The sequence below is a fragment of the Bombyx mori genome, chromosome 22 (genome assembly GCF_030269925.1).
Source record: "Bombyx mori chromosome 22, ASM3026992v2".
NCBI lineage: Eukaryota > Metazoa > Arthropoda > Insecta > Lepidoptera > Bombycidae > Bombyx > Bombyx mori.
Genome location: NC_085128.1, coordinates 6992198 through 7017125, shown reverse-complemented (window position 1 = coordinate 7017125; position 24928 = coordinate 6992198). Strand labels below are relative to the sequence as shown.

At 38.9% G+C, this 24928-nt stretch overlaps 1 protein-coding gene across 4 annotated transcripts in view; it reads left to right on the top strand.

The window, feature by feature from the left end:
• Positions 1–894: 894 nt before the first annotated feature.
• LOC101739890 (protein FAM107B) overlaps positions 895–24928 on the top strand; it is a 35820-nt gene continuing 11786 nt past the window's right edge. The window contains exons 1-2 of one of the 4 annotated variants that reach the window (XM_062674898.1): positions 895–1233; positions 23699–23912. In XM_062674898.1, the coding sequence (XP_062530882.1) occupies positions 23785–23912 (128 nt within the window). In that variant the 5' untranslated portion in view covers positions 895–1233; positions 23699–23784. Of the gene's footprint in view, positions 1234–17765; positions 18072–23698; positions 23913–24928 lie in introns of those variants that run through there. The other 3 variants (XM_062674901.1, XM_062674899.1, XM_062674900.1) reach the window with 3 other exon arrangements.

Sequence of the window (24928 nt, the reverse complement as noted above, 5' to 3'; positions counted from 1 at the left end):
GTAGCGCGGCGCTATCAATCGGGCTCTTGGCCCGTCGACCGAGGGAACCGGCGGTCATGTTGCTGGCGGCCGCCGGTCCGGCGTCTGGGGGACGGCGGGATGGATGTAATGTGCTCTGCGTAAACCCTGTCCCGCCGTCTCAATAACTCCGACTGGGTTCCCACCCGGTCCGGGGTAGGGCGCCGGCTGTGAGCGGCAGGAGTTTTTAGTGAGGTTCGACTCCCACATACCCCACCTGCCGTGCGGGTGGGGATCCGGCGATTTTCTCCTGTGGAAAAAAAAAAAAAAAAAAAAAAAAAAAAAAAAAAAAAAAAAAAAAAAAAAAAAAAAAAAAAAAAAAAAAAAAAAAAACAATCGAATTTAGGTTGTGCTTCTTTGAATTTCAATCTTTCACGTCACAACTTCAAAGCTGGTAGTTTTCTCTTCTAAAATTATTTGTGGAACTATTATTTACATTAGCAACAATAACCTCCAAAACTCACCACCATAAAAAACAGATGCTCTAATATTTTCCAAGGACGATGGACGGAAGGTGGCAGGACGTCTTGTGAGTCCACGCGGGTAGATGCCACCACCATGCCTATTTCTGCCGTGAAGCAGTAAAGCGTTTTGATTTGAAGGGCAGAGCAGCCGTTGTACTGTAAAATTGAGGTCTAAGGAGATCTCATGTCTAGTCTATGGGATCCGGTAAATACTTAACACTAGGTGGGCCACGATGCCGTCCACCCATGTAAGCAATAAAAAAGGCATTGTGGCTTGCATAGGATACGATGGTATAGAGTCTTCCATAATTTATTCCATGAGGACTTAAGATAAAGGGATTCAGGAATTAAGGAGTCAGGTAAGATAGTAGTTGAGGTTATTGCTACTACTGACGGGTGGTAGGAACGTAGTAACAGTAGCTCGAGATTAGTGTTTCACACGGGGATCAAATAATTAATAATTAATTTTTTTTTAAAAACTACTATGAAAATAAATGTATTCTATATAGCAACACTGAAATGCGCGCGCTGCGAGAAACGGAAATTTTGTTTATCAATCAAATCAAGTAGTGGATGGTGATTGGTTGTGTTGTCGGCCAGACGCGTGTTTTTGCGTAAATCTATTTGGACCCCGAGTTTTCCAAGATAATTGATAATAATAATTTTTATTAGTTACTTAAGACACAACTTGAAAAAGCCGCGAGAAAAGCGATAAAAACGTACATTTTTCTTTAACCAGTCGCGTATCACGGTATGTAAATATGTTTTAATATAATTTATTCTGTTTTTGCTGTCTATCAATAATTACAATAATATGTAACATGACAACTTTTTGTATGCATATAGATCAATTTAATTATATCAATACATAATACTAATACAAATTAAATATAAATTATCAATTATCATAAATCGCTTGTAAAATAACTAAATAGGTAAATTGAATTTTTACATTTTTATCTAGACCAGAAGTAATTATTCACCTCTCTGTATTTTGATGATCAATACCGACTATTGCGTAGAAACAACGACCATATTAAAATAGTAATTTAAAAAAAAACCCTTTAAACATTTTCAGTGAACACATGCCGAATATATGTATGTACATACATGGAAAATAAATGTATTTAGCTAAAAAATATTTGAGTAGTAGATCTCCGATGTCAGATTTTACAAAGTGAATTTATGGTATTAAAGTTCATATTACAAAATGACTATGAACTCCGAGTTTTTAAATTTTTTTTACTTCTACCGTTATTTCGGTAAATATGCTCGTACTTTGGTTTTTAAGTTATTACTAATATTCTTTGAGTTTTTGGTAGCGGAGAATCAACAAAAAAAAATGTATTGGTAACATGTTTGAAGTTAAAAAAAACCCGGCGGAATTAATATCCTCTTGTCCTTGGTTTCGATTTTAAGTCGGTCAGAATAATGTTTATATTAAATGTTTGTAATACAATGTTGTTTCCAATAGTAAATAAATCATGTTTGACAACTTAGTAAGCTTAAAAAGGTGTAGCCAAAATTATTGGTGTAAAGATTGATCGGTCAAATATTTGCAAGATACAAACTTAAAATGCATTTTAATTAGTTTGTCACGTCATTTAATTCATAATTTGAAAACAGGAAGGAACTAAATAAATCAATTTAATTTTTTGACAACGACGTCGCATCGTAACGATTCGATCACTTCCTGTTTAACATGTGTAACACACGTTTGCCTACAAATTACTCACAAGAGGTCTAACAAAATATACGTCTAATCACGCGTGAAAACGTATCGTTATAACACGGCCGGTAAATTTATTAACAGTAGGTAGGTGAAATCTAAGTACGTCTAACAGTGAAAATATTTTGTGTTACGAACGAAAATAATGGCATGTTTCTAAGAAAAAGCCGTGTTTTGCATTTTGAAAATTAATAAACAACAGCGAGTGGAATATTCGATCGCCTTCTATATTTTAACAGCAACTGCCTAAACTAAATAATGACGATATAATTCTTACGTATTTTTTTCGATTTTTTCGGGTACAGAATATATCCTACAGCTATTTGGAACGAGTATATAAATACTAGGTCCCAAAATTATGTACGTCAATTAATGATCATGAGCTAGTTACTTTAATACTGGTTCGAACTGACACTAATCTTTGATTGCACACACACGGTGTTCGATAGTTCTTATCTGTCCTACCGGGTCTTACTTAATAATATTATGCCAATGATGTAAACAGAATTACAAATCACTCCTGTCCGTTTAGCAATTTTTGTATCAATTATTAACCAACATTTATTGAATCAGTCATAGGGATGATGGAAGATAGAGTCATAGTTATGCGGTCAATGAATCACGAAAACGAAATTGTTTGTAACAAATATTCTTGTTATTTTGCATTGAAGGAACCTTGAGATGAAGCTAGATAGAAAAAATACAGTATGGAAACTATGCATGGATCATGAACAAGTAGTACCATAAGGCTAGAAAAAATACAGTATGGAAACTATGCATGGATCATGAACAAGTAGTACCATAAGGCTGAGGACCTAAGTCTCTGATCCACTGATCAATTGATTTAATTTTACTCAGTGACAAACTATTATTCTGGGTTTCATATTTCTTAAAATTACTCATTGTATTTTTACTTTTCTAATTTCGAAATGTTGTCAACTATTGCACTGTCGATTGCAGCTATGGTGACATCTGACATGTACTTATTGTCAAATTATTAATGTTTGATATTGATGATCACTTTGTTGGTGCAAATAAATAAATAAATGATTTAAGCTACACATACATATTATCATGCACGTTTTTTATATTAGTACGCATCTCTTATATATAAATAAAAATTAATGTATATGATACAATATAATCTGTAATGAAATATAATCTGGCAATAAATTACGCGCACGTAATATTATGCTTTGTTGTTTACCTCTGTTCGAATCGCTCTAATATTTATAAGCGGGTTAAACATCTGTGCGATTGGTTCAGCCTACCTGCGCAGTAGGACAGGTAAGGTAATCCTGTTAGGTGGCCGTGACACGGTACCCGGCTCGTAAAGGCATTATAGCGTAGTGGTTCGTCGTGCATCCGTCTCCGATATGTGCGATACAAGAGCACGTAGACTTGCACCAACGATACAAGAGAAGCTCAGCATATTTGAAAACGGTATATACCAATGATATCTATAAGTAATTATCGTTAACCATTGACCTCTCATCACACAGCCATTAATAGAGATAGATCAGGAATATGCGTGTATGAAAGTTTAGTTCATTCGTAACCTAATTCGTGCATAAAATTGTTTCGTTTTGTCAGCGTAGTATTTCACCACGGCTAGTTGTCATTTAGCACACGTACTAATAGTGTGGTTTAAACAAAAGCACTTGTCCAGGACACGTGCACTTTCACGGCGTTTGATTACGGCACTTGATCCTCTTGACATGTTTAGCATTTCATGGTGATACGTTGTTTCCATGGTTTTCAAACATTTTCCAGTATTTCGCGTTGACTAATGAATTAATTGAAATATAATTGTATTGCTAGATTTTACAGATAACACACACAGATACACTCTGACTAAATTAAAAATAAACTTGCTTATATTAAAGGAAGATAGATCAATGATTACTTTTATATTGAAAACAAATATACCTGTAAAGTTGATGGCTTTAATGCTGTTATTTTTGTCAAGTAATTTCAACATCAGACAAAAACATTTTTCCTGTGTCACAAATATGACAATTCCATTATTCGACATATTCGAGTATCTCATTAGTTCTGTGGCATTTTGTCAGGCAACCCGCTAAGCTGAGCACAATACATCGTTGTACTTGCATTCTCACATGAATATGAACTAAGAGATTAGAACGCTTTGTCAGTTACGACCAGTTACGACTTTCTGTCAAAGGTGACCGACTGTTTTATCTAGCAACCGTTTATCATTCAAACCGCGCACGTGTAGGTACTACTGCCTTGAGTTTAGTGCTCGCATCTTTCAACATTGGAATTTGAGATGATATCATAAAGCTAAATAATCTGAAGTATAAGACTGTAAAACGTATTGAAAACATCTTGCGTATGAACTATAAATGTGGACGACGATGTTTAATGCTAATGGAATGAAGATACAAAAATTAATTATGTTCGTAAATTCATTATTAATGCTATAAACATACTATTACAAAGATTTAGTGAACAAATAAGAAAATCATGAAGGCATGCGATTACAAAATGCGGTCACTAGAATCACGTTAGACAGAGGTGTTGCGCAACAATATGCACTATGCATATTGGGATTACGCAGCCCAATTTTTTTTATAGAATTGAAACTCTAAAACATATAATATTATAATCGATCTCAGTTTTTATATAAACAATACTACAGCCTTTCTAGAGTGGTGAAATTGGACTGATTTAATTTCGAGATACTGGAATCGTAATATTTTCTATGGATAATAAATAATGTCAATTGTAATATGTTATGATTGTTCCATCCTTCAAACTGCAACGTATAAGCGATATATTGTGTAATTGAGTAATTGTTAAGGACAGAATGGAAAAAAAACGGTTTTGAAATTATAATTTAATCCTTTAATGAAAACGTAATATAAAACCAGATAGTGAAATAGAAATAGTTCCTAATTAATATGCATAGAGAATATTTCATTTTATCATATAAGTTACTGCACGAAGGGCACATAAAAATCAGTGTCGGTCGTAGTCGGTTCGTAATCGCGTATTCAATATTCATGAAATTCTGCATACATGGAAAGTACCGTAGCATTTGTTCCATTCTCGCTCACGACTCGGTCGTGCGCGGACGTGCTTTCCGATCCGTGGCCCGCTTGCGAGCTACGTCTCTGAACTCACAGTTGTGCTCGACAGTTTAGTGACCGTGAATACATTCTCGTTTACGACTCGGTTGTGTGTGAACGTGCCTTCCAATCCGTTGGTCGCTTGCGACCTACGCATCGGAATACACATTTGTGCGTGATAGTGTTGTGACCGTGAATACCCACCTCATACCAACTGTCTTTTTCAAGGCAACCAATCGCTACGATCAGGCTTCCTGTGGCACTCACAGGCTAGCGATTTCCTAACCCTTCCCAAAACAACAGTCTTTTTCAAGACTAGACCCCCGCTCGCGATTCTGCCTGCTGTAGCACTATACAGCCCGAGCGGGTTCCTTTCCTTTTCCCCGCCGATTGCCGTTTTCACGGCATAGGCATTCCCCCCCCCTGCTCCTTGCTGTCCTGCAGCACAGGGGGGTTACAAATCCTATCCGGGGCCTCGCCTTTCGGCGAGTTCAACAAAAGTCCCGGGGCCGCCCCCCCCGGGCAAGAAGACCGAAGAATGGAGCAAGAAGACGTTAGTGATATTGTCGGGTTCCTCCGGGATAGGTACCCGTCAATTAGGGCCGAGTACCTAGAGTTTAGGGCCGCCCGTGGCAATCCCTCCCCCCCCGCGTCCGTCGCCGCGTATCTCAAACGTGCCTCGGAGGCACGCCGCGCCCCCCCCGCCGCCGCGTTAAGTTCGAGCGCACGTTCCGACGATGCGACTCACGAAGCGCCTAGCGCTACCCCCACCCCCGCGCCCGCGTCGACTACGTCATCGCGCGTCTCGTCCGTCGCGACCTCGATCGTTTCGAGTTCAGGCTCCGATACCGAATCGGAGATGGATTTCGAATCCGCGTCAAGCCCTCAGCCTGGAACTTCGGATGGGTTCCAAACCGTAACGCGCGGTAAAAAGCGTACTCGCGCCGTGGAGTCCCGGAGCTCCACGACGAAGCAGACAAAATCCGCGACCGCCTCCCGCCCGCAGGTAGTCGTGACACCGGAGTCGGACTCCGCTCGCCGCGTAACCCCGCCGCCGCGTCCCAAGCCCGCGCCCGCTCCTAAAGCAGCTGCCCCGCCCCCGCTGATTCTCCAGGAAAAAACTGCGTGGAACCGCGTTTCCCAGGCCCTTCAGGCAAATAAAATCAACTACACCCATGCGCGTAACGTCGCGCATGGGATTCAGATCAAGGTCGCAACGCCGGGCGACCATAGGGCCCTCTCAGCATACCTCCGAAAGGAGAACATAGGTTTCCACACCTATGCTCTTCAGGAGGACCGCGAGCTCCGTGTAGTAATACGCGGAGTACCGAAAGAGCTAGACATAGACTACGTTAAGGAGGACCTGATCACTCAGGCACTCCCTATAGTTAGTGTGCATCGGATGCACAGCGGGCGGGGCAAGCAGCCCTACAACATGATACTCGTCGCGTTGGAGCCAACCCCGGAGGCCAAGAAAAAGATCTCATGCCTCTCGACAGTCTGCGGCCTATCCGGGGTCTCCATCGAAGCCCCCCATAAACGTGGCACTCCCGGGCAGTGCTACAGATGTCAGCTTTACGGCCACTCGGCTCGTAATTGCCACGCGCGCCCCCGCTGCGTAAAGTGCCTCGGCGACCACGCCACACTAGATTGCTCGCGTGTTAGGGAAACCGCGACCGAACCTCCAAGCTGTGTCCTATGCCTTAAGCAAGGGCACCCCGCGAACTACCGTGGATGTCCTAGGGCTCCGCGGAAACGTCCGACCCACCCAGCCCCCCGAACCGTCGGCCCAAAGACTTCGGCGCCTTCAGTGCCGAAACCCGCCTTCGTGCCGGCTGCAGTTCCCACGGTGTCGGCGTGGAAAAAACCGCTGCCGTATACGAAGGCGGGAACGGAAACCGCACCCCCGCCCCCGCTCGTGACACGCCCCGCGCCCCAGCCCCTGCTCGCACCTCGCCCCGCGCCCGCGTTCCGTCCCCCGCAACCCTCTGCCGTCAACGACTTCGCGCTCGTGCGCGACTTCGTTACCGCGGTCAACTTCGACCGTCTGCGATCGTTCGCAGACGCGATACGTAGGTCGGTAACCCCCGAACAGCGGCTCGCGGCCGCTTTCGATCATATGGACGTCTACGAGTCCGTGTCCCGCACGTTATAAAAATCTTTACCGGTAACCAATGGCGCAAAAAGGTAGAGAAAAACCGTATTCCCTTACGTTAGCATTCTATAATGCTAACGGACTCGCGCGGCAACGCGATCAAATTTTTGAATTCCTCCGCGACAATCTTGTAGATATTCTATTAGTGCAGGAAACCTGTCTGAAGCCCTCGCGTCGTGACCCGAAAGTCGCGAATTACGTCATGGTTAGGAATGACAGACTCACCGCCTCCAAAGGCGGGACTGCCATTTACTATAGGCGGGCCCTGCACGTTGTCCCTCTCGATACTCCCTCGCTCTCACATATCGAGGCGTCAGTGTGCCGTATCTCGCTGACGGGACACCAGCCGATCGTCATCGCATCCGTTTATCTCCCCCCGGACAAGCCCCTTCTGAGCAGTGACATCGAGTCACTGTTCGGCATGGGAGACTCTGTCATCCTGGCAGGCGATCTAAATTGCCACCACACTAGGTGGAACTGCCATCGTACAAACGTCAACGGTAGGCGTCTCGACGCGTTTATAGACGACCTCACCTTTGAAATAGTCGGTCCCCCAACTCCAACATGTTATCCGTATAACATCGCGCTCCGTCCGAGCACTATAGACCTGGCATTGCTTAGGAACGTAACTCTGCGCTTACGTTCCATCGAAGCAATGTCAGAGCTCGACTCAGACCACCGACCTGTCGTTATGCAGCTCGGTCGCCCTCACAACCCAGTCACTGTTACGAGGACCATGGTGGATTGGAATAAGCTGGGCACGTGCCTAGCCGACGCCGCTCCGCCAATCCTCCCTTACGGCCCGGATTCGAATCCATCCCCCGAGGACACCGTCGAATCCATAAACATCATTACCGATCACATCTCTTCCGCGATCATTAGATCTTCTAAAGAAGTCGATGTGGAGGACATCTTCCACCGCATCAGACTGTCCCCCGATCTTAGGAATCTCTTAAGAGTTAGGAACGCGGCAATCCGGGCCTACGATCGTCTGCCCACGCATTCAAACCGGATTCAGATGCGTCGTCTACAACGCGAAGTCCACTCCCGCTTAAGCGACGCGCGTAACGATAATTGGCATAGTTATTTAGAACAACTCGCGCCCTCCCACCAAGCATACTGGCGACTAGCTAGGACTCTCAAATCCGAAACTACCGCTACTATGCCTCCCCTCTTACGCCCTTCAGGCCAACCACCGGCATTCGATGACGATGACAAGGCAGAGCTGCTGGCCGATGCACTGCAAGAGCAGTGCACCACCAGCACTCAACACGCGGACCCCGAACACACCGAGTTAGTCGACAGGGAGGTCGAGCGCAGAGCTTCCCTGCCGCCCTCGGACGCGTTACCCCCCATTACCGCTGACGAAGTTAGAGACGCGATCCACAACCTCCAACCTAGGAAGGCACCAGGCTCCGACGGCATCCACAACCGCGCGCTAAAATTTTTGCCAGTCCAACTGATAGCAATGTTGGCTACAATTTTAAATACCGCTATGACGCACTGCATCTTTCCCGCGGTGTGGAAAGAAGCGGACGTTATCGGTATACATAAGCCGGGCAAACCGAGAAACGAAACTTCTAGTTACCGTCCGATTAGTCTCCTCTCGACGATAGGAAAAATTTACGAACGTCTCCTTAGAAAACGCCTCTGGGATTTTGTTACCGCGAACAAAATTCTCATAGACGAACAGTTCGGATTCCGCTCAAAACACTCGTGCGTTCAACAAGTGCACCGCCTCACGGAGCACATTCTGATAGGGCTAAATAGGCGTAAACAAATCCCGACCGGCGCCCTCTTCTTCGACATCGCGAAGGCGTTCGACAAAGTCTGGCACAACGGTTTAATTTACAAACTGTACAACATGGGAGTGCCAGACAGACTCGTGCTCATCATACGAGACTTCTTGTCGAACCGTTCGTTTCGATATCGAGTAGAGGGAACTCGTTCTCGTCCCCGTCAACTGACTGCCGGAGTCCCGCAAGGCTCCGCGCTCTCCCCGTTATTATTTAGTTTGTATATCAATGATATACCCCGGTCTCCGGAGACCCATCTAGCGCTCTTCGCCGATGACACGGCTATCTACTACTCGTGTAGGAAGATGTCGCTGCTTCATCGGCGACTCCAGATCGCAGTAGCCACCATGGGACAGTGGTTCCGGAAGTGGCGAATAGACATTAACCCCACGAAAAGCGCAGCGGTGCTCTTCAAAAGGGGTCGCCCTCCGAACATCACTTCGAGCATCCCACTCCGTAGTAGGCGCGCAAACACCTCCGCCGTTAGTCCCATCACTCTCTTTGGCCAGCCCATTCCGTGGGTCTCGAAGGTCAAATATCTAGGCGTCACCCTCGACAGAGGGATGACATTCCGTCCCCATATAAAAACGGTACGCGACCGCGCCGCGTTTATTCTAGGACGACTCTATCCAATGCTTTGTAGTCGAAGCAAACTGTCCCTCCGCAATAAGGTAACTCTCTACAAAACTTGTATACGCCCCGTCATGACGTATGCAAGCGTAGTGTTCGCTCACGCAGCCCGCACCCACTTGAAATCCCTTCAGGTTATTCAATCACGATTCTGCAGGATAGCCGTCGGAGCGCCTTGGTTCCTTAGGAATGTGGATCTCCACGACGACCTGGAGCTCGACTCTTTTAGTAAGTATCTACAGTCGGCATCGCTGCGCCATTTTGAGAAGGCGGCACGACATGAGAACCCTCTCATCGTAGCCGCTGGAAATTACATACCCGACCCAGTAGACCGAATGGTAAACCGTCGACGTCGCCCAAAGCACGTCATTACGGATCCTCCTGATCCATTAACGGTGCTTTTAGGCACCACAAGCACCGGTCACCGTCCTCGTCGAACCCGTCGCTTGCGACGAAGGGCTCGACGAGCGAACTAACCCATAGACACAGCCCACTGAGTTTCTCGCCGGATCTTCTCAGTGGGTCGCGTTTCCGATCCGGTGGTAGATTCTGCGAAGCACTGCTCTTGCTAGGGTCAGTGTTAGCAACTCTCCGGTTGAGCCCCGCGAGCTCACCTACTAACGTTAGGGTGAAGCTGAAATAGCCTCTCAAGGCTATCAGCATAGGTAGGAAAAAAAAAAAAAAAAAAAAAAAAAAAAAAAAAAAAAAAAAAAAAAAAAAAAAAAGCATTTGTTTACTTTCTAAGTCTATAGATGTCGTGACACATTTCAGGGCTGGCTTTTTAATCTTCAGTTAAGTTTGATTTTTAAAGGCGCGAAACAAAAGCGTCGCACCTTTAGAATTATTGAGACCTAAACCACACAATGTGTTTTTTGGAAAACATCGAATAAAGTGTTCAAACCGAAAAGACGTAGAGGAAGAGGACGGAGTGAAAGAGACCGATGGATAAGCTTGTCCCTTTATAAACTACTTTTGGTCATTTGATTATCACGAATCGCTTAAAAGGGTCGTTTTAGGTCCATTTTTGAATTAAAATCGAATGGGTCGAAATCATTTTAAAGGTGCGACATTTCAAAATAATGTCGCATTAGACATTATAATATTATAAGAAAGTAGTCTACACTGCGACAATGTTGTCTCACGACACGGTCATTACGCATTCGTTGTAATTTCTTACGAGAGGGGACAGCGCGGGCTGTTCAAGATAATCGTTTAACTTTTAGTTTTTCAAACCAGTTTCCGTGGTTCGATGTGCATTCTTAACGTTATGTAACGCGAGTTTGCTGAATTTATTCGATATTATTATACTATACATTTAACTATATGGATTTCTGAAAATCTAATTATTACCCGTGACCTAATACACCACTGTACTGATAGTCATGCGTTTTTGTCCCCGTTTTAGTCCTCGGATAGCGACATTTTTTCCTCCAAATTAGCTTACATAAAATATATTCGACTCTCACTATGAAGTGTCAGCTAGACTGTTATGTCTATTTCTATATCTATCCATTGACTAGTTCCGGCTTCTGGGTAAAATTGCCTCAAAATGAGAGAAGGCACCCACGTTGTCATGGCTATACCACGATTACTGTAGTCTCTTAACATCATATTGATCGTGAATTCGTTTATCCACGTACGCCAATGCACATACATATTATTATCATCCGTAGGTTTCTTATTAAAAATAATAAAGTTATAAATATAAATTTCCTTGAACAAATTTTTGTTAAAGTCCATAAAGCATTTCAATCAACAGGATACCATTACTATTAAATTAATCATCATTTTACAACGCCTTCGATCCTTTCATAAACATATTTGAAAATGATCATAACACAATCATCCACATCGTAAAGCTGAGCTGTAAATAAACATTCAAATTCTATTCTATACGTACGGAGTAAGATTATCGGAGCACAATGTCGACGATGCGTCCGCATGGGGACGACAGCGAAAGTGCAGGCGAATGGCCGTCGGCGTCACATAACTGGTGGCACGAGTGCCAGGGAACGCTCGAAAAGGACAAAGGAAGTGAATCGATGCATCTGTTTGCCAATCACTAAACTGAAAAGGCACCTGCTCGTCCCGTTCTATACCGAGTCGATGTATTACCGGGTACACAAAGAAACCAGATGTTCGCTTTCTTATTCTACAGAACTTATGTGATACACGATATGAATTGATAGTTTTTATTAACGCCGTTGGGGGGCGATTGTGTTAGGTTCGATTGGAATTCGTTTACAGGCGTTTACATAATGAATATTAGAAAGTCCAAAGACACAGCCAAAGGAGTATTGGTTATTTGTCTTAAATATTATTTAAAGAGGACGCTTTTTTATTACTCTAGATAAGTGAACGAATTTTTGCCTGACTGGATGTTAAAGTGGTAATCGAAGCCTATAAACATTACAACGTGAATGCTGTCGCCTACCTTGAGACATGAGAAAGATTTTGTTGTAAATTGGCTATTTTAGTGTATTTTTCGTACCAAAACAGGCATAAGTGTGGTACCTACCCATGCCCGTTCACAATACGATCTACCTACCACCTTGTCACAGCGCTTCGGAAATATCGCGGAGAGAAATTTGTTCTAGAACGAATGTAAACTCTGGTGGTACGTACAAAAACGCTGTAGTAGTTTTGCTCCAGTGGCAGATGCAATAATTTAATTTGATGACAGGATCATCCCAAATAAATCCTAATAAACTATGTCAGAAGGGTATCAAATAGAACCGCGAGGTGAGAATTATCGAGATACCAAACAGTTCTTTTCCGTATGAAGTTAAATATATTAAACTTATACTTCGGAACCCCAATCCAGAGAAGGGTGCAGCGCCCCTTACGAAGCTGAATCTTTGCTTTGTAAAGCTTAAGTACAGTCATAGAAGTGCCTATCACTTCTCTCTTTTAAGGACTACAATTTTTTAGAAGCCAATTTCACTTCCCTTTCATATTACTCCAAATAAGTTTGATTCAATTTACATAGTTGCTGTGTCATTATTACTATAAAACTATATTTTATTTTTGGTAAATGACACGTATTCCGATTACAAAGTTTGTTATGTTGTAATTGTGGTCAGGTTTAATAATCAAACGGGCACTATAATGTATATAAAACTATTATTTTCACAGACCTAGCCTATGAACCCACTTGAACAATGTTTTTGTTATACCTAACGGTGTTCCAAAAAATATAGTGAGCAATTTTTTTTTCATTGTAATATGTACAATGAAGACTGAGTACGCTTGAAATGTGAAGTATACTCTTCGCAAAGTCAAGCCAATGAATAAAAATCAGAACCTAAAACTCCGTCTTTTCCTTCGAAAACTTTATTTTGTTTTCAAATTGTTACTGCAGTATATGTTTTTTTAACCATTGGTTTATTGTTTAAAAAAACAAGAATTACGTATACGATTGCGAGTTGGGCGGGCGGCAAATAGGGCGAGACGCGAAAAGCTCCGTCTGCCGTTGGGGTCAACGCCCTTAGAGCCCTGCCCATGAACGCACTTACAACCTAGGGATGTCCCTCGTCACTGTTATCGATAGTTCAACAAATCTGTGAGAATGGATTCAGGTGAGGTCAATGAATCTCAAGGTCGGTTAAAGTTTACAGATCTGGTTGTCAACTTTGTTTTTTTTCGATTTCTACTAGACATCATGTTTGTATAAACATCTTAATGGATTGTATGCAAAGAAATCTAACGTATCACAATTCGAATGCAGATAAAACATGAAACTTTACTTAATGTGACTTATAAAAAAGTATTTGTACAACTTTTACGCTTCTAAAATTATTGAATGGTCAATTTGGGTCCGTCAAATTATGTTAATTGACGTGCTAAATTTTACATGACAGCTTTTGCTAGCCCTTCATTTAAACATGCTATGAGGAATGAATGAGGAATTCACTGCAAACGACGCCAAGTCTAGAGCACAAAATGTACTAGAATCACGTGAGTGGATGCTCTCTCAGTCTATTTCACGGCTTTTGAAAGATTTTCCCTTTGCCTTATTATTACTTACCTGAACAAAAAGAGAATCTTTCTATCAAACTAAACAATGTGATTTTTTTTATATAAAACCGATAGAAATAACAAAAACCTTCGAGGTTAAAACTAACCTATTATATCTACATGTACAGACACGTTTGTTAAGTCCTTCATAAAGCAGAATCCTAGCTTTCAATATTGTCAATTAGGTACCAAACCTTCTTATTTTTCTTTGGAAATATAACAACAAACAACTAATAAAAATGGAAGTCAGGATCAGAGTTTTGAGATTACACTCGCTTGAAAAATCTTTATAGATGACCGTCAGAGATAATTTTGTTCGAAGATAAGCTTGAAATCGTGGTAAAAATACTCTTTCAATATATTTATATTAGTTTCATTTAATCCAAACATTACCTGTCGGTTTAAAACTATATTTTCTACCTACTATTCGCGTGCTTGTTGTAAATGATAAGTGTGACATGTTTGTAAATCTGGATTTGACCGATGTGATAGGCAGCGGTAGGCAGCGGCTTGGCTCTGCCCCTGGCATTGCTGAAGTCCATGGGCGACGGCAACCACTCACCATCAGGTGGGCCGTATACTCGTCTGCCTACAAGGGCAATAAAAAAAAATGTGATGCGAGATTAAGTTTTCGCACAAAATGTTAAAGCATTACATAATAATTGTTATTTCAATTAATTCACACATACTATACAAGAAAGTTGAAAATACAGACTAAAAGTTGAAATATTTACCCCACTAAAATAACTGATGTAGGTATTGTGAGATTGTTAGACATTGTGAAATTAAAATTTGTAACCGAAATATTGAGTAAATGGTATAGTGTATAATGGTCAGTAGTCTGGATTTTTGTTAATTATTATTATCAAAACTTCTCTAAGGACTACTTTCCACGTGACCATGAAAACTTAAAGCAATTACAAAGGCAGAAATATTATACAATTCAAATAATGAATAAGAGATTAAACCGTACCAGTAATTTTAATTATGTTAATACTTTTGAATTTATAATCGACGAATCAGACAGACAGAGATATTCGTGTGTATATTTTTCAATTTATTCTCAATATTATAAAACCTATCAATTAAGGTCGCAAATGCTGCAAATTATTGAAGATTAAGTTTTATTGAACTTGGACGTACTTCGAATAATATTTTAACAAATCTCGTTAGAGCCCTTATTATTGCATCGGTGCGTTTATCGCGGTCACTTCTATTTCAGGTGCAGCTAGTGCTTATTAGTAACATTACAGAAACGCTAGTATTATAAGTACGTATTGCACAACGCTTTGAGAATTCCAGCTAAATGTTAGTTGTTTCTATGTTGATTTAAACAGACTAATTTAATACTAGCAAATTGTGAATGTACCTCTAATCGTTTGGAGTAATAGTAATAGTAATAAAAGTGGATGGATAAATAATGAATAAAATCAGAAATAACTTCCAAATACAGACATTAAAAAATTTTTCTAAGCTATATTTTTATATTTTCCAGAATTTCTGTAAATTAAACGGTTGTCTGGAAGAGATCGCTTTTAGCGATAAGGCCGCCTATTGTACAAATGTATCCGCTTTTTGACTGTTTTTTGAATGTAAATTCTGTTTTGGTGTGCAATAAAGTGTATTCTCTCTCTCTCTATATCTAAGTAGAAAAAAAATCAGAACAAAAAATTAAAAATAGGCCGTTTATGTATCATGACGCAATGTGCTTGAATTTAAATATAACTGAAATCTTTTTGGCAACCGCATTGAATATCCTAATTCACTTGTTTCCTTGTAACTATAATATGAGGGTCGTACCCTAATGGCTTCAACCCTTTTCCATTTACACCCTAGTTGATTGTGGACAAACTATCTGTTACGACATTCAGTGCTTATGTACCAATGTCGATGAAAAAAAAAACAACATGGTTTCTAAAACGTATTTCGTTTCGATGCATTTAAAAAGTTTATTCGTCTATTGAGCCAATGAAGATCTATTAGTTTTATTGGACTTATTAAGCATACGAAGTGAAGTACACTCCTTTCTTGGTCATATCAGTTGACCCCCCCATAACAAGGACACGGGAAAATTCAGATTGGAGTCATTAGTGTCATCAAGTATCATAAAGGATTGGTGTGCGCCCGCATGAGGAAGTAACTCATTGATCGAGCCACGTACGACAGAGGGATCTTCCATTCAATGTTGATTGAACACGTCACCATACCGGCCGACAGATATAATCCGGTACTGAATGTATTACAGAAGCTGCGTTGGTCTATAATAGTTATTTGTGTAAGGTCAGTCATTGACGTGCCTTTGTTTATTTTAACAACACCTTTATTACGCTTTAGTTTAAATAGTCCAGGAATGTATAATTTAAATAGTCTTACTTAATGGTGTAATGTAAATATTTAGATGTTTCTAAAGCATGACCAACTAAAATTTAGGGCAACGTGTTAAAATTCTTAAGACACTGACCATTTAGTTTTATAATTTACGGTCCATAAATACACAGTTACCAATCCGCACGTGCCTTGAGAATCATATAACCATAGTAATAATTTCCTCATCCCATTAGGTATCTTTGGACGAACGTAAAATCGTTGCTTTATTGTATAGCGGTTACGTCTGCTTAAGATTCAGAGTGCTATAATAAAACAGATGTACGTATGTATATATGACTAGTAGTTTCAAATAGATTTTCTTCTAATATTTCATTTTGAAAATACTAAGAGTGTCTAGTAAATTTGATAAAGGTTTATGTATAAATATTTTCTTCTCAGTAGTTGTATAGGGTGGGTCATAAGTTTTGCGTCATTTTCATTTAATTTCGATTTCAAGTACTTATTTCACATTCATATATTATTTCCAATTGTAAGTACACCTTGAGACAGGAGGTCGAAGTCTCAATTGCATTATATAACATCTGTCCTACCCTTCAAATTGAACGCATTACTGCTTCTCGGTAGAAATAGGCGAGATAATGGTTTCCGGTGAGGGCTTATAGTAAGTACGCTTTACCACCAGTAAATGCAAATTAGAATGCACATTATTTTTATTTTCATGCGATTTTCAATGAATGCCTTAGTCGCCTTTTACGAAACCCACGAGAAATAAAGAGGTGATTCTCTTTTAGGCCGATACCACCATCCCTACCTGTGACCGTCTAGTTATAGTGTGTTTGTGATATCTTGAAATTCGGAAAAATATATATAAAATTAAAGCATTGACCGATGCGCTTTTTGACAAAGTAATATTGATAAATTTGTTTATTTATAATCAGATTTTAATGGAACAGTAAATGCGGGCCTAAATTTAACACAATAAATACATCACTGAACGATTGTAAGGATTCCAAACGACTTCTGACGTTGTGGTATTCATTTTATAAATATATAAATTACCCAACTTTGAAAAACCGAAGGAAGTATTGAATTGGAAAATTATTAAGTGTCTTTATTCGTTCCTCTTCCTCCTCGTTTCGGTGTCCTCAATGCCGAGGACCGTGACCACCTTCTCGCAACAAAAATTTGTTGTGGATCACTTGACGTTATTTATTATATTATTATTATTATTACCTATTTAATTTTTAAAATTTATTATATTTAAACAAGAATTATAATGACACTCCATATGGCTCAATTAATGATAATTATTTGTCATTGGTGTCACTTGTATTGATATAGAGATATGTATATTATTACAGTCTCATCATTATTATCTTAATTTTCAGTTGTATCAAATCTTGTCAACAAACGTATCTACATAATAACTAGGTGTCGCATCAATTTGTCTCGTCGAAGCGTACGTATGTACATTCATACATACATACATATGTGTGTACATAATATATATTTGAGAGTTGTTATTTTTATTCAGTTTAACTTCACATCGTGATCTGCACAGTATTGTTCTTTTGTTCTGGAAGTTATAGGCGTCAGTATTTTCAATGAAATAACAGTTGACGTAACACCGCGTATAGCATTTAGTCAATGTATTGTCTTATTTGTGCCTGAGTTGTGCGTAAATAAAATTTATATTGGTGGTGGGACGTCTTGCAACGCAACTGCAATATGCAATGCTCAGATTTCGACCTCACGTCTCAAGTTGGAATCGTCTTACCATAAGGTGGAAGGATTCAGGTCGTGAGGTTTCGTGGGTTCCGGTAACCACTTAACACTAGGTAGGTAAGCTCATTCACCCAGAATTGTAATTAATTTCGTTATAAAACCGTTTATCATGTCTGCTATGACCGAGTATGTATTATGTACGAGAGCGATATTATGAATTAAGTTAGTGTGGTTTTCAATGATCTTTTATAATTAGCTAGTTCAAACGTTTAGCGGTTCTTTCATTCACGTTTCTTGCGAAAAAAAGAAGGAAAATAATAAAGAACTTGAGAAAACCGCATATATTTCACGTACACGCCCATTCATAAACCAGCATAGCTTCTGCCATTACACACTTTTTCTGTTGCACTAATGAAAAAGGTTTGGCTTGTGCTCCAGAAAAATGTGTCGCTAGAAAATGAAGACGTTCGTCGTTGGGTTCTTTGGCGGTCTAAAGACGAGTTGGAAAAGCTCGGAGAAGTGCTTTGAAATTGTTCTCAAAGACTCTTCACATCAGCGTAATTTGAAACAAATGTGTTTCTGTAGATGTCTTTGTTGTAAAGTACATGGTACTGCATGTAATAAAAATTTATCCTTATTAATTAGTTGTTGTCAGACCTTGTAACTGTATATATTAGATTAACGGGGCCATACTTAACAAGTTAACAGCCTTCAGATGGCGAATGACGTCAATTGTTTCAGCAAATGAACACGACCACGGCCTTGCTAAAACAACATCGTCGGATGGTGGGCTAAAAATACCCGTAGGTCAAAGGTTAGACGATAGCTTACCATAGAGTGACGTTAGAAATTGTGTAGGTGCGTCCGAGGTAAAGTTACTTATTAATTTATGTTTTTGTTGTTTTTATTGCCTTTATTACAGTTGTCCCTGTCATACTTTGTTCGTGGAGGTTTGAGGAAGGAGGCAGTCTAATTTTTAAATGTTTTCCTAAAGCATAGGCACGAGTATGTACTCTGAAAGCCTAAGTATCAATTCCATTGACAGCTATCCCAACTTTCAGACTGAACCACAAGAATGATCGTCGTGGTATGATTTCGTGCATATTTCCAATTACCTGACTACTAGTAGGTACTTAACATAGGGGCTTAGAGGAAGTATAGAAGAAAAAGTAGAAAATATACTATTACTACCTTATATGGAATGTAATTATGAGATATTCTAGCTAAAAGTTACCGCCTTTAAGAGTTCTCATGGTACAATACTTAGAAATTATAATGTAGCAAGTTGCTATACTGAATTGATTGGAGCCTCTTTTATCTTGGTATTTAGATTTCTTTAATAAATTCCTAACATTCTTTATTATCATTAAGCTTAAGAAGATAATTCTTGTACACGTGTTTCGCAAAATAATGATCGTTTTAAAAAAAGTGTGATACGTGACCTTTGAAGTGGGCGGTTCAATAAACGTTCCCCGGGATTATCCAGCCTACCCTTCTCAAGGACGCTTCGTTCAGACTATTGAATAAGATGAAATGTATTACAAATAAGTAAAATTGAAGTGTGTACTGTAATTTCAGAATAGAGGCTTTTTTAAGCTCATTTGTTTGTACATGAGTGAAATATAAATGCGATTTCTAAAATTTGCTTGTAACCATTTGACCAGGCTAATCTCAGAAGCTTTTCAGCCTGCGTGGCTTTTATTAGGATTTAAGGGATTTTCGAACATAATATAACATACTTTATATAGATAGGGTTTTTGCATAAGGTGAATATTTAAATTAGAAGTTGTATTTTTTCCTCACCTAATCGTTGGTAGTCTAAGGGGCTATTCAAACTACTCACGGACTGTAGCTGAAGAGCACTGCTTCGCTGAATCTACCACCGGATCGGAATCGCAGAAGTTGGTTATATATTTTTTCGTGAAGGAGCGCCAGAGCTCTGATTTTATTGACAGGTAGAATATTTTTTAGAGTATAATTTAGGAAAGCATCTTGTAATATTCACAATTTGCTGTTTAATTGCTGTTTCGCGAGCGATTCGACATTTTTCATTGTGTGGTACGTACAACCCACCCAGCTTGTTGCCGGATGTTTTGAGTGGGTCGCGATTTCGATTGATGGTAGATTCTGTGATGCACTGCTTTTGCTAGGACTAGTGTTAGCGAATTCTCTCAAGTTAAGTCTGTGAGATCACCTACCCGTCCGCGTGTAGCTGGAATAACCTCTTAGGCTACCAGCGAAATAGTTTGGGAAAAAAATTGCAAGGCGCATCTAGTATAAGCGACTTTATAATGAAAACATTGCGGACCAGTATGCCACAGTTCTACAATACGGTTAACATTCAATGCTAATTTACATTTCTTAGTTAAAATATGCCGTTAGGAAATCACTTATAATAAATGTTTGATTTAATTGTCGTTAACGCAGGTAATTATTGAATTGTTTCGTCAATCCGACGGTTTTTGGTTCCGGCTCCGTGTTTGTCTGATATTTTCCGGTTTATTGCAATAAGTGCTCGTGCTAACTAACGATTGTTGTAATGTGTGGTAGAGTAACGTATTGCCTAATATTTAGAAACCGGCGAAAGTATCATAGAATTATTAGAAAATTTAGTAGTATAGCAACGTTCGAATGAAGTACATTTAACCAGTGTTATTTGTTGTCTCAATATTAACTATTTTTATGACCTCAGCCGTTAGTAATTCGACATACTTTCCTGTCATCATGAATATAACTGCGACAAAAGAAACCTTGTCGTTACGTATTCTTTAACTAATTGAGGATCTTACATAATGGTCGCCTGATTATTAATCAGAAGTTACGGGACCACAGTCATCTGAAACACTATTGCTACTACCCCTTGATCATGTCTAGCAAGCTCATCTGCGTCAAAATGTAAATTACATCGAATGATAGTCACTTCATGCTAAAATTTACAAAATTAATTTTGGATTCAAATTTAACTATCTTAATTAAGGATTACTTAAAAATTACATTTATCATAATTTAATTATCGCTATGTGAAATCTTTGACGGGTATACAATGGAGTTTAAATGCGCTCGTATACATTATAATAAAGCAAACAAAATTACAACAGACTTTTTTGTAAGTACAGTACGAGTATATCGGTCTTTTAAGTGAATGTTGTGTATCTGATAACAGGTATTATGTAAATAGCCGTGTGTGTTATGTCGTGCATTTGTCGGCACGAAATTGTCCGTAGGGAAACCTACGCGTCTACTGTTCCTTTAAGTAAACATTCTGTAAAGAATAAATAGTCAAGTGTTTTTAACATTTTGTTACCGCATTAACAGAGTGATAATATTCGTATAAATAGTTCACGTCATTGAATTACAAATAAGAAGAAGTTGAATGAGGTATTTATTGCGTTATATTCCAGAATATTCGTGAATTCTGGTAAAAAAATAACACAACGTTAAATTTATTCTAACAGACTCTTAATTTATTAGCAACAGTTAATGAAGGTTACAAGGTCGACGTTGTATCGTGAAACCGCGACCTGCTAAGTAATATAATCCTTAAAGTAGATGTATATAATTTGCGTCATATACGAAACAAAGACAAACTTACAGTGGAGTGAGGTCATTTCTGAACAAAAAAATATGTACATACTAGCTGATCAGGAGCTGAATTATTTATAATTGTATAGTTTAAATTCAAATAAAGTTGTTTGTAATCATTTGGTTCCAATTTTCCGAGCTACATTTCAATGTTTTATTCGGGCAGCAATTAATACAAAATAATAACCCAAACTATCCAGTATTTCTCAAATGATGCGGTTATCAATGATTATCATGGTCGTTAAGATACTACCGCAATCATTTCATATAATTGCAAAAGAAATCAGAGTGCGTTCAAAAATGTACTAAAAATTTAATGTATATAAGCCATAATATTGTATAAAACCTTTTTTCACTCGCCATCAAGTGAACTATAAACCTATAAAATTGGGACAGCTACTGTGGCAGCATGCAATGCCAAATCGATAAAGTTTAACGGTTATCTATAAGTGGCTATCGTTCATCACTGCTGCCATATAGTTTTCACGGATGGTTTCGACATACGGTAGTAAAATTGAATTCAATATATTGAGGTCGGTTACATATTAAGTTTTCTATGGTACATGATCGAAGCGTGTATAAGTCTTAGTTCTTAGGTTTCACATACATATAACTCGTTTACTTAGGCCACATAAAGCGTACGTATCAAAGTCATTGTATCGCTTCATTAATTCAATTTGTTTAAGCAAACGAATTTATTGTTTGTTGCTTTCGAGTCGCGCTTTTGTTTTAAATTTTCGTTGTTCAGTTACGCGAAAGTTGTGAAATGAATTTCAAGAGTTCATAACTGCACAGTTTCCGTTTGGTACCAAGTGCCCGGAATGAGGTCGTGGCGCGAGATAACGAGCAGGAACAAGTTGCGAAACGTTTTAAACGTTCAAAATAGTATTCCCCTAGAAAGAGTTCCCACGTAATATTAGGTTATTTCCTTAGGAAGGATGCGAGAGCTCCGGGCTTCGCACTCTTATTAAGCCGAGATCAGGGGGACTTACAACCACGGTTGTGGATCGAGGCGAATAAGGCCACAGCTATAAAACAAAGTACTCATGATTTCACGCCTTTAATGTGTAGTACGAATATTGTGTTATTCACTTTTACTTACATTATAGCGATGTGATTGTTAAATCCACTTGATTGTTTCACCTATTCTATATTCAAGTTTGAAATCGAATGTTGTAATACACATAGGCAATAGTTTTAATTGTTCTCCATTATGTAAGTTTTAATGTTGGGAAAAAGCGCATTTCGTATTTGCTGTTAATTAAAGACACGAAAATTTATTAATTGAATTTAATTTTAAGTCGTTTAGTATTAGTTTAGTACTAGTTGTTTAGTAGCGTATTTACTCATATTTCAAATATTTATTTAACTCTGATTCAAAGTGAGTTCATAAAATATGATTGCATTTTTTTCCTAAAGTTTGTATCTGAATGTGTAGATTGGAATGCCATCGACTTCATAACACCTTGATGATATCATCAAATGATTCATTAAACAAATTTGAACGGCTTGCGTCGAGTACGTCCAAACTTATGGGATGAAAACAAAATGGAATGTTTCGGTTTTATTAATAAATAGTTTGGCATATTTGGTATCTATATAATCAACTGTATTTAACTCTACATAAGTAGTGTATTTATCATTTTATTTCTAAATTATTTACAACAAGCAACTGTTCCCATCACTTGACACTTACGAAATATATTTTTATATTCATCTTAGCACCATAACCTTAGCGTGATTCAAAACATTATACATCTGTCGATTACTCCACTTAAGTAAATTAAGATTTCTATAATAAAAGAAATATCGTTACAGTTTTTTTAGATAGCAATCAAATACATATTCAAAAAGTAAAAATAAAAAAGATCCAAAACTGTCGGCCCTCTATTATTTTATTATTATCGATAATATACACTTTACCTATTTAATTCTCAATTAATGAATGCCTCTGTGAATAATGAATGTATTATATGAATAAATAATATGTTCTAATAAAAATACCGCCCTGAGAGAACTCGAAAACCGAAGGAAATGGAAGCTGATGGTACAAAGAGCCACGAAGGGCTTTCAGGGACTCGACCTTCAGCAATGAAGTATGCGAATAAGAAGAAGAAGAAAAAGAATAAAAATATATACTCTATAAAGTTTCCTTCTTCCAGTGCTATCTGTGGACGCTCTAAGTGGTGGCGGCGGCGTGGACCTGGTGTCCACGCTGGTGTCGGAAGCAAACCTGGGCGCCGTGGATATGGTGCAAGAAGGCGAGAGTGGTGCGGGGAGTGAAAGCCTCATCGCACCACGACGACTGCCAAATCCATGCTTAGAAAGTCCACAGCGTATGGACTTGCATAGAGAGCTGCTCTTTAATCAGAGGATGTGAGTACCTACATTTTTTTTTCCATTTAACATATTGTGATTTTTTAGAGGCCATTAAAATTTAAAAAAATAAATCTTTATTTGTACAAGTCTGTCGTAAATACAATCTCCGACAAGTCAGCAGATATTAATAGAAACGCTCCACGAAATTATAGTACACATAAACAATAGCAAGAACTTAAATTATAGCACATCATTTTATTGAGCTATGGTACCGGAATATCAGGAATTTTTCCCGTGGTCGCGTTACCCTTTGTCCATTGTTACAGCGAAGAGTCCTTAATAAGTACTTCATTCCTGTCACAAAGCCTTTTTGATAAGCTGTGTCTCGGAGAAGAAGCCGTCTTTTGCTTTTGACCTAATGGTCTTCATGATTTAAAAAAAAATATTTGTTACATAAAACAAAAAAAAACAGGAAGCTGAATTTTGTAGTATTTGTGGTAATAATCTGATGAGTTACAGACTAGTTTTGTAGTTAAAAATCTTGCAGCAATAAGCTTACCATAGATTATGTACTAAAACAACGATTAGCCACATATGACGTCATACTTTGTGGTTAAACTATATACGTAAAGTAAAAACATTGTACCCCTTTTTACAAAAATTACGCGGACAGAAGAGTATGCCCACACTTATAGACGATATAGAGAAGAATACAATAATATACATTAAATCAATAAAAATGTATTTGACACAAATGCGCATTATTTATTTTGTTTATTCAACTTTATATAAGTCCAATTTTTGTTTTTGCTTAAAGTCTGTGGTCAAATTCAGAATAGATTAATATATATTGTTCGTCTTTAATATTATTAATCAATAGTGTCGCTTTGGCGAAATCTGTGATTATAGAAGTAAAGTCTTTGAAAATAGAATCATAATAATATTCAAACTTATAATTTCAATTAATTATAGTCCAATATCGACAACTGAGGGACCACTAGTATTTAAAAATATGCTAATATTTATGTTACTAATACGTTAATATTAATGAACCATAGATAATATACTAAAAT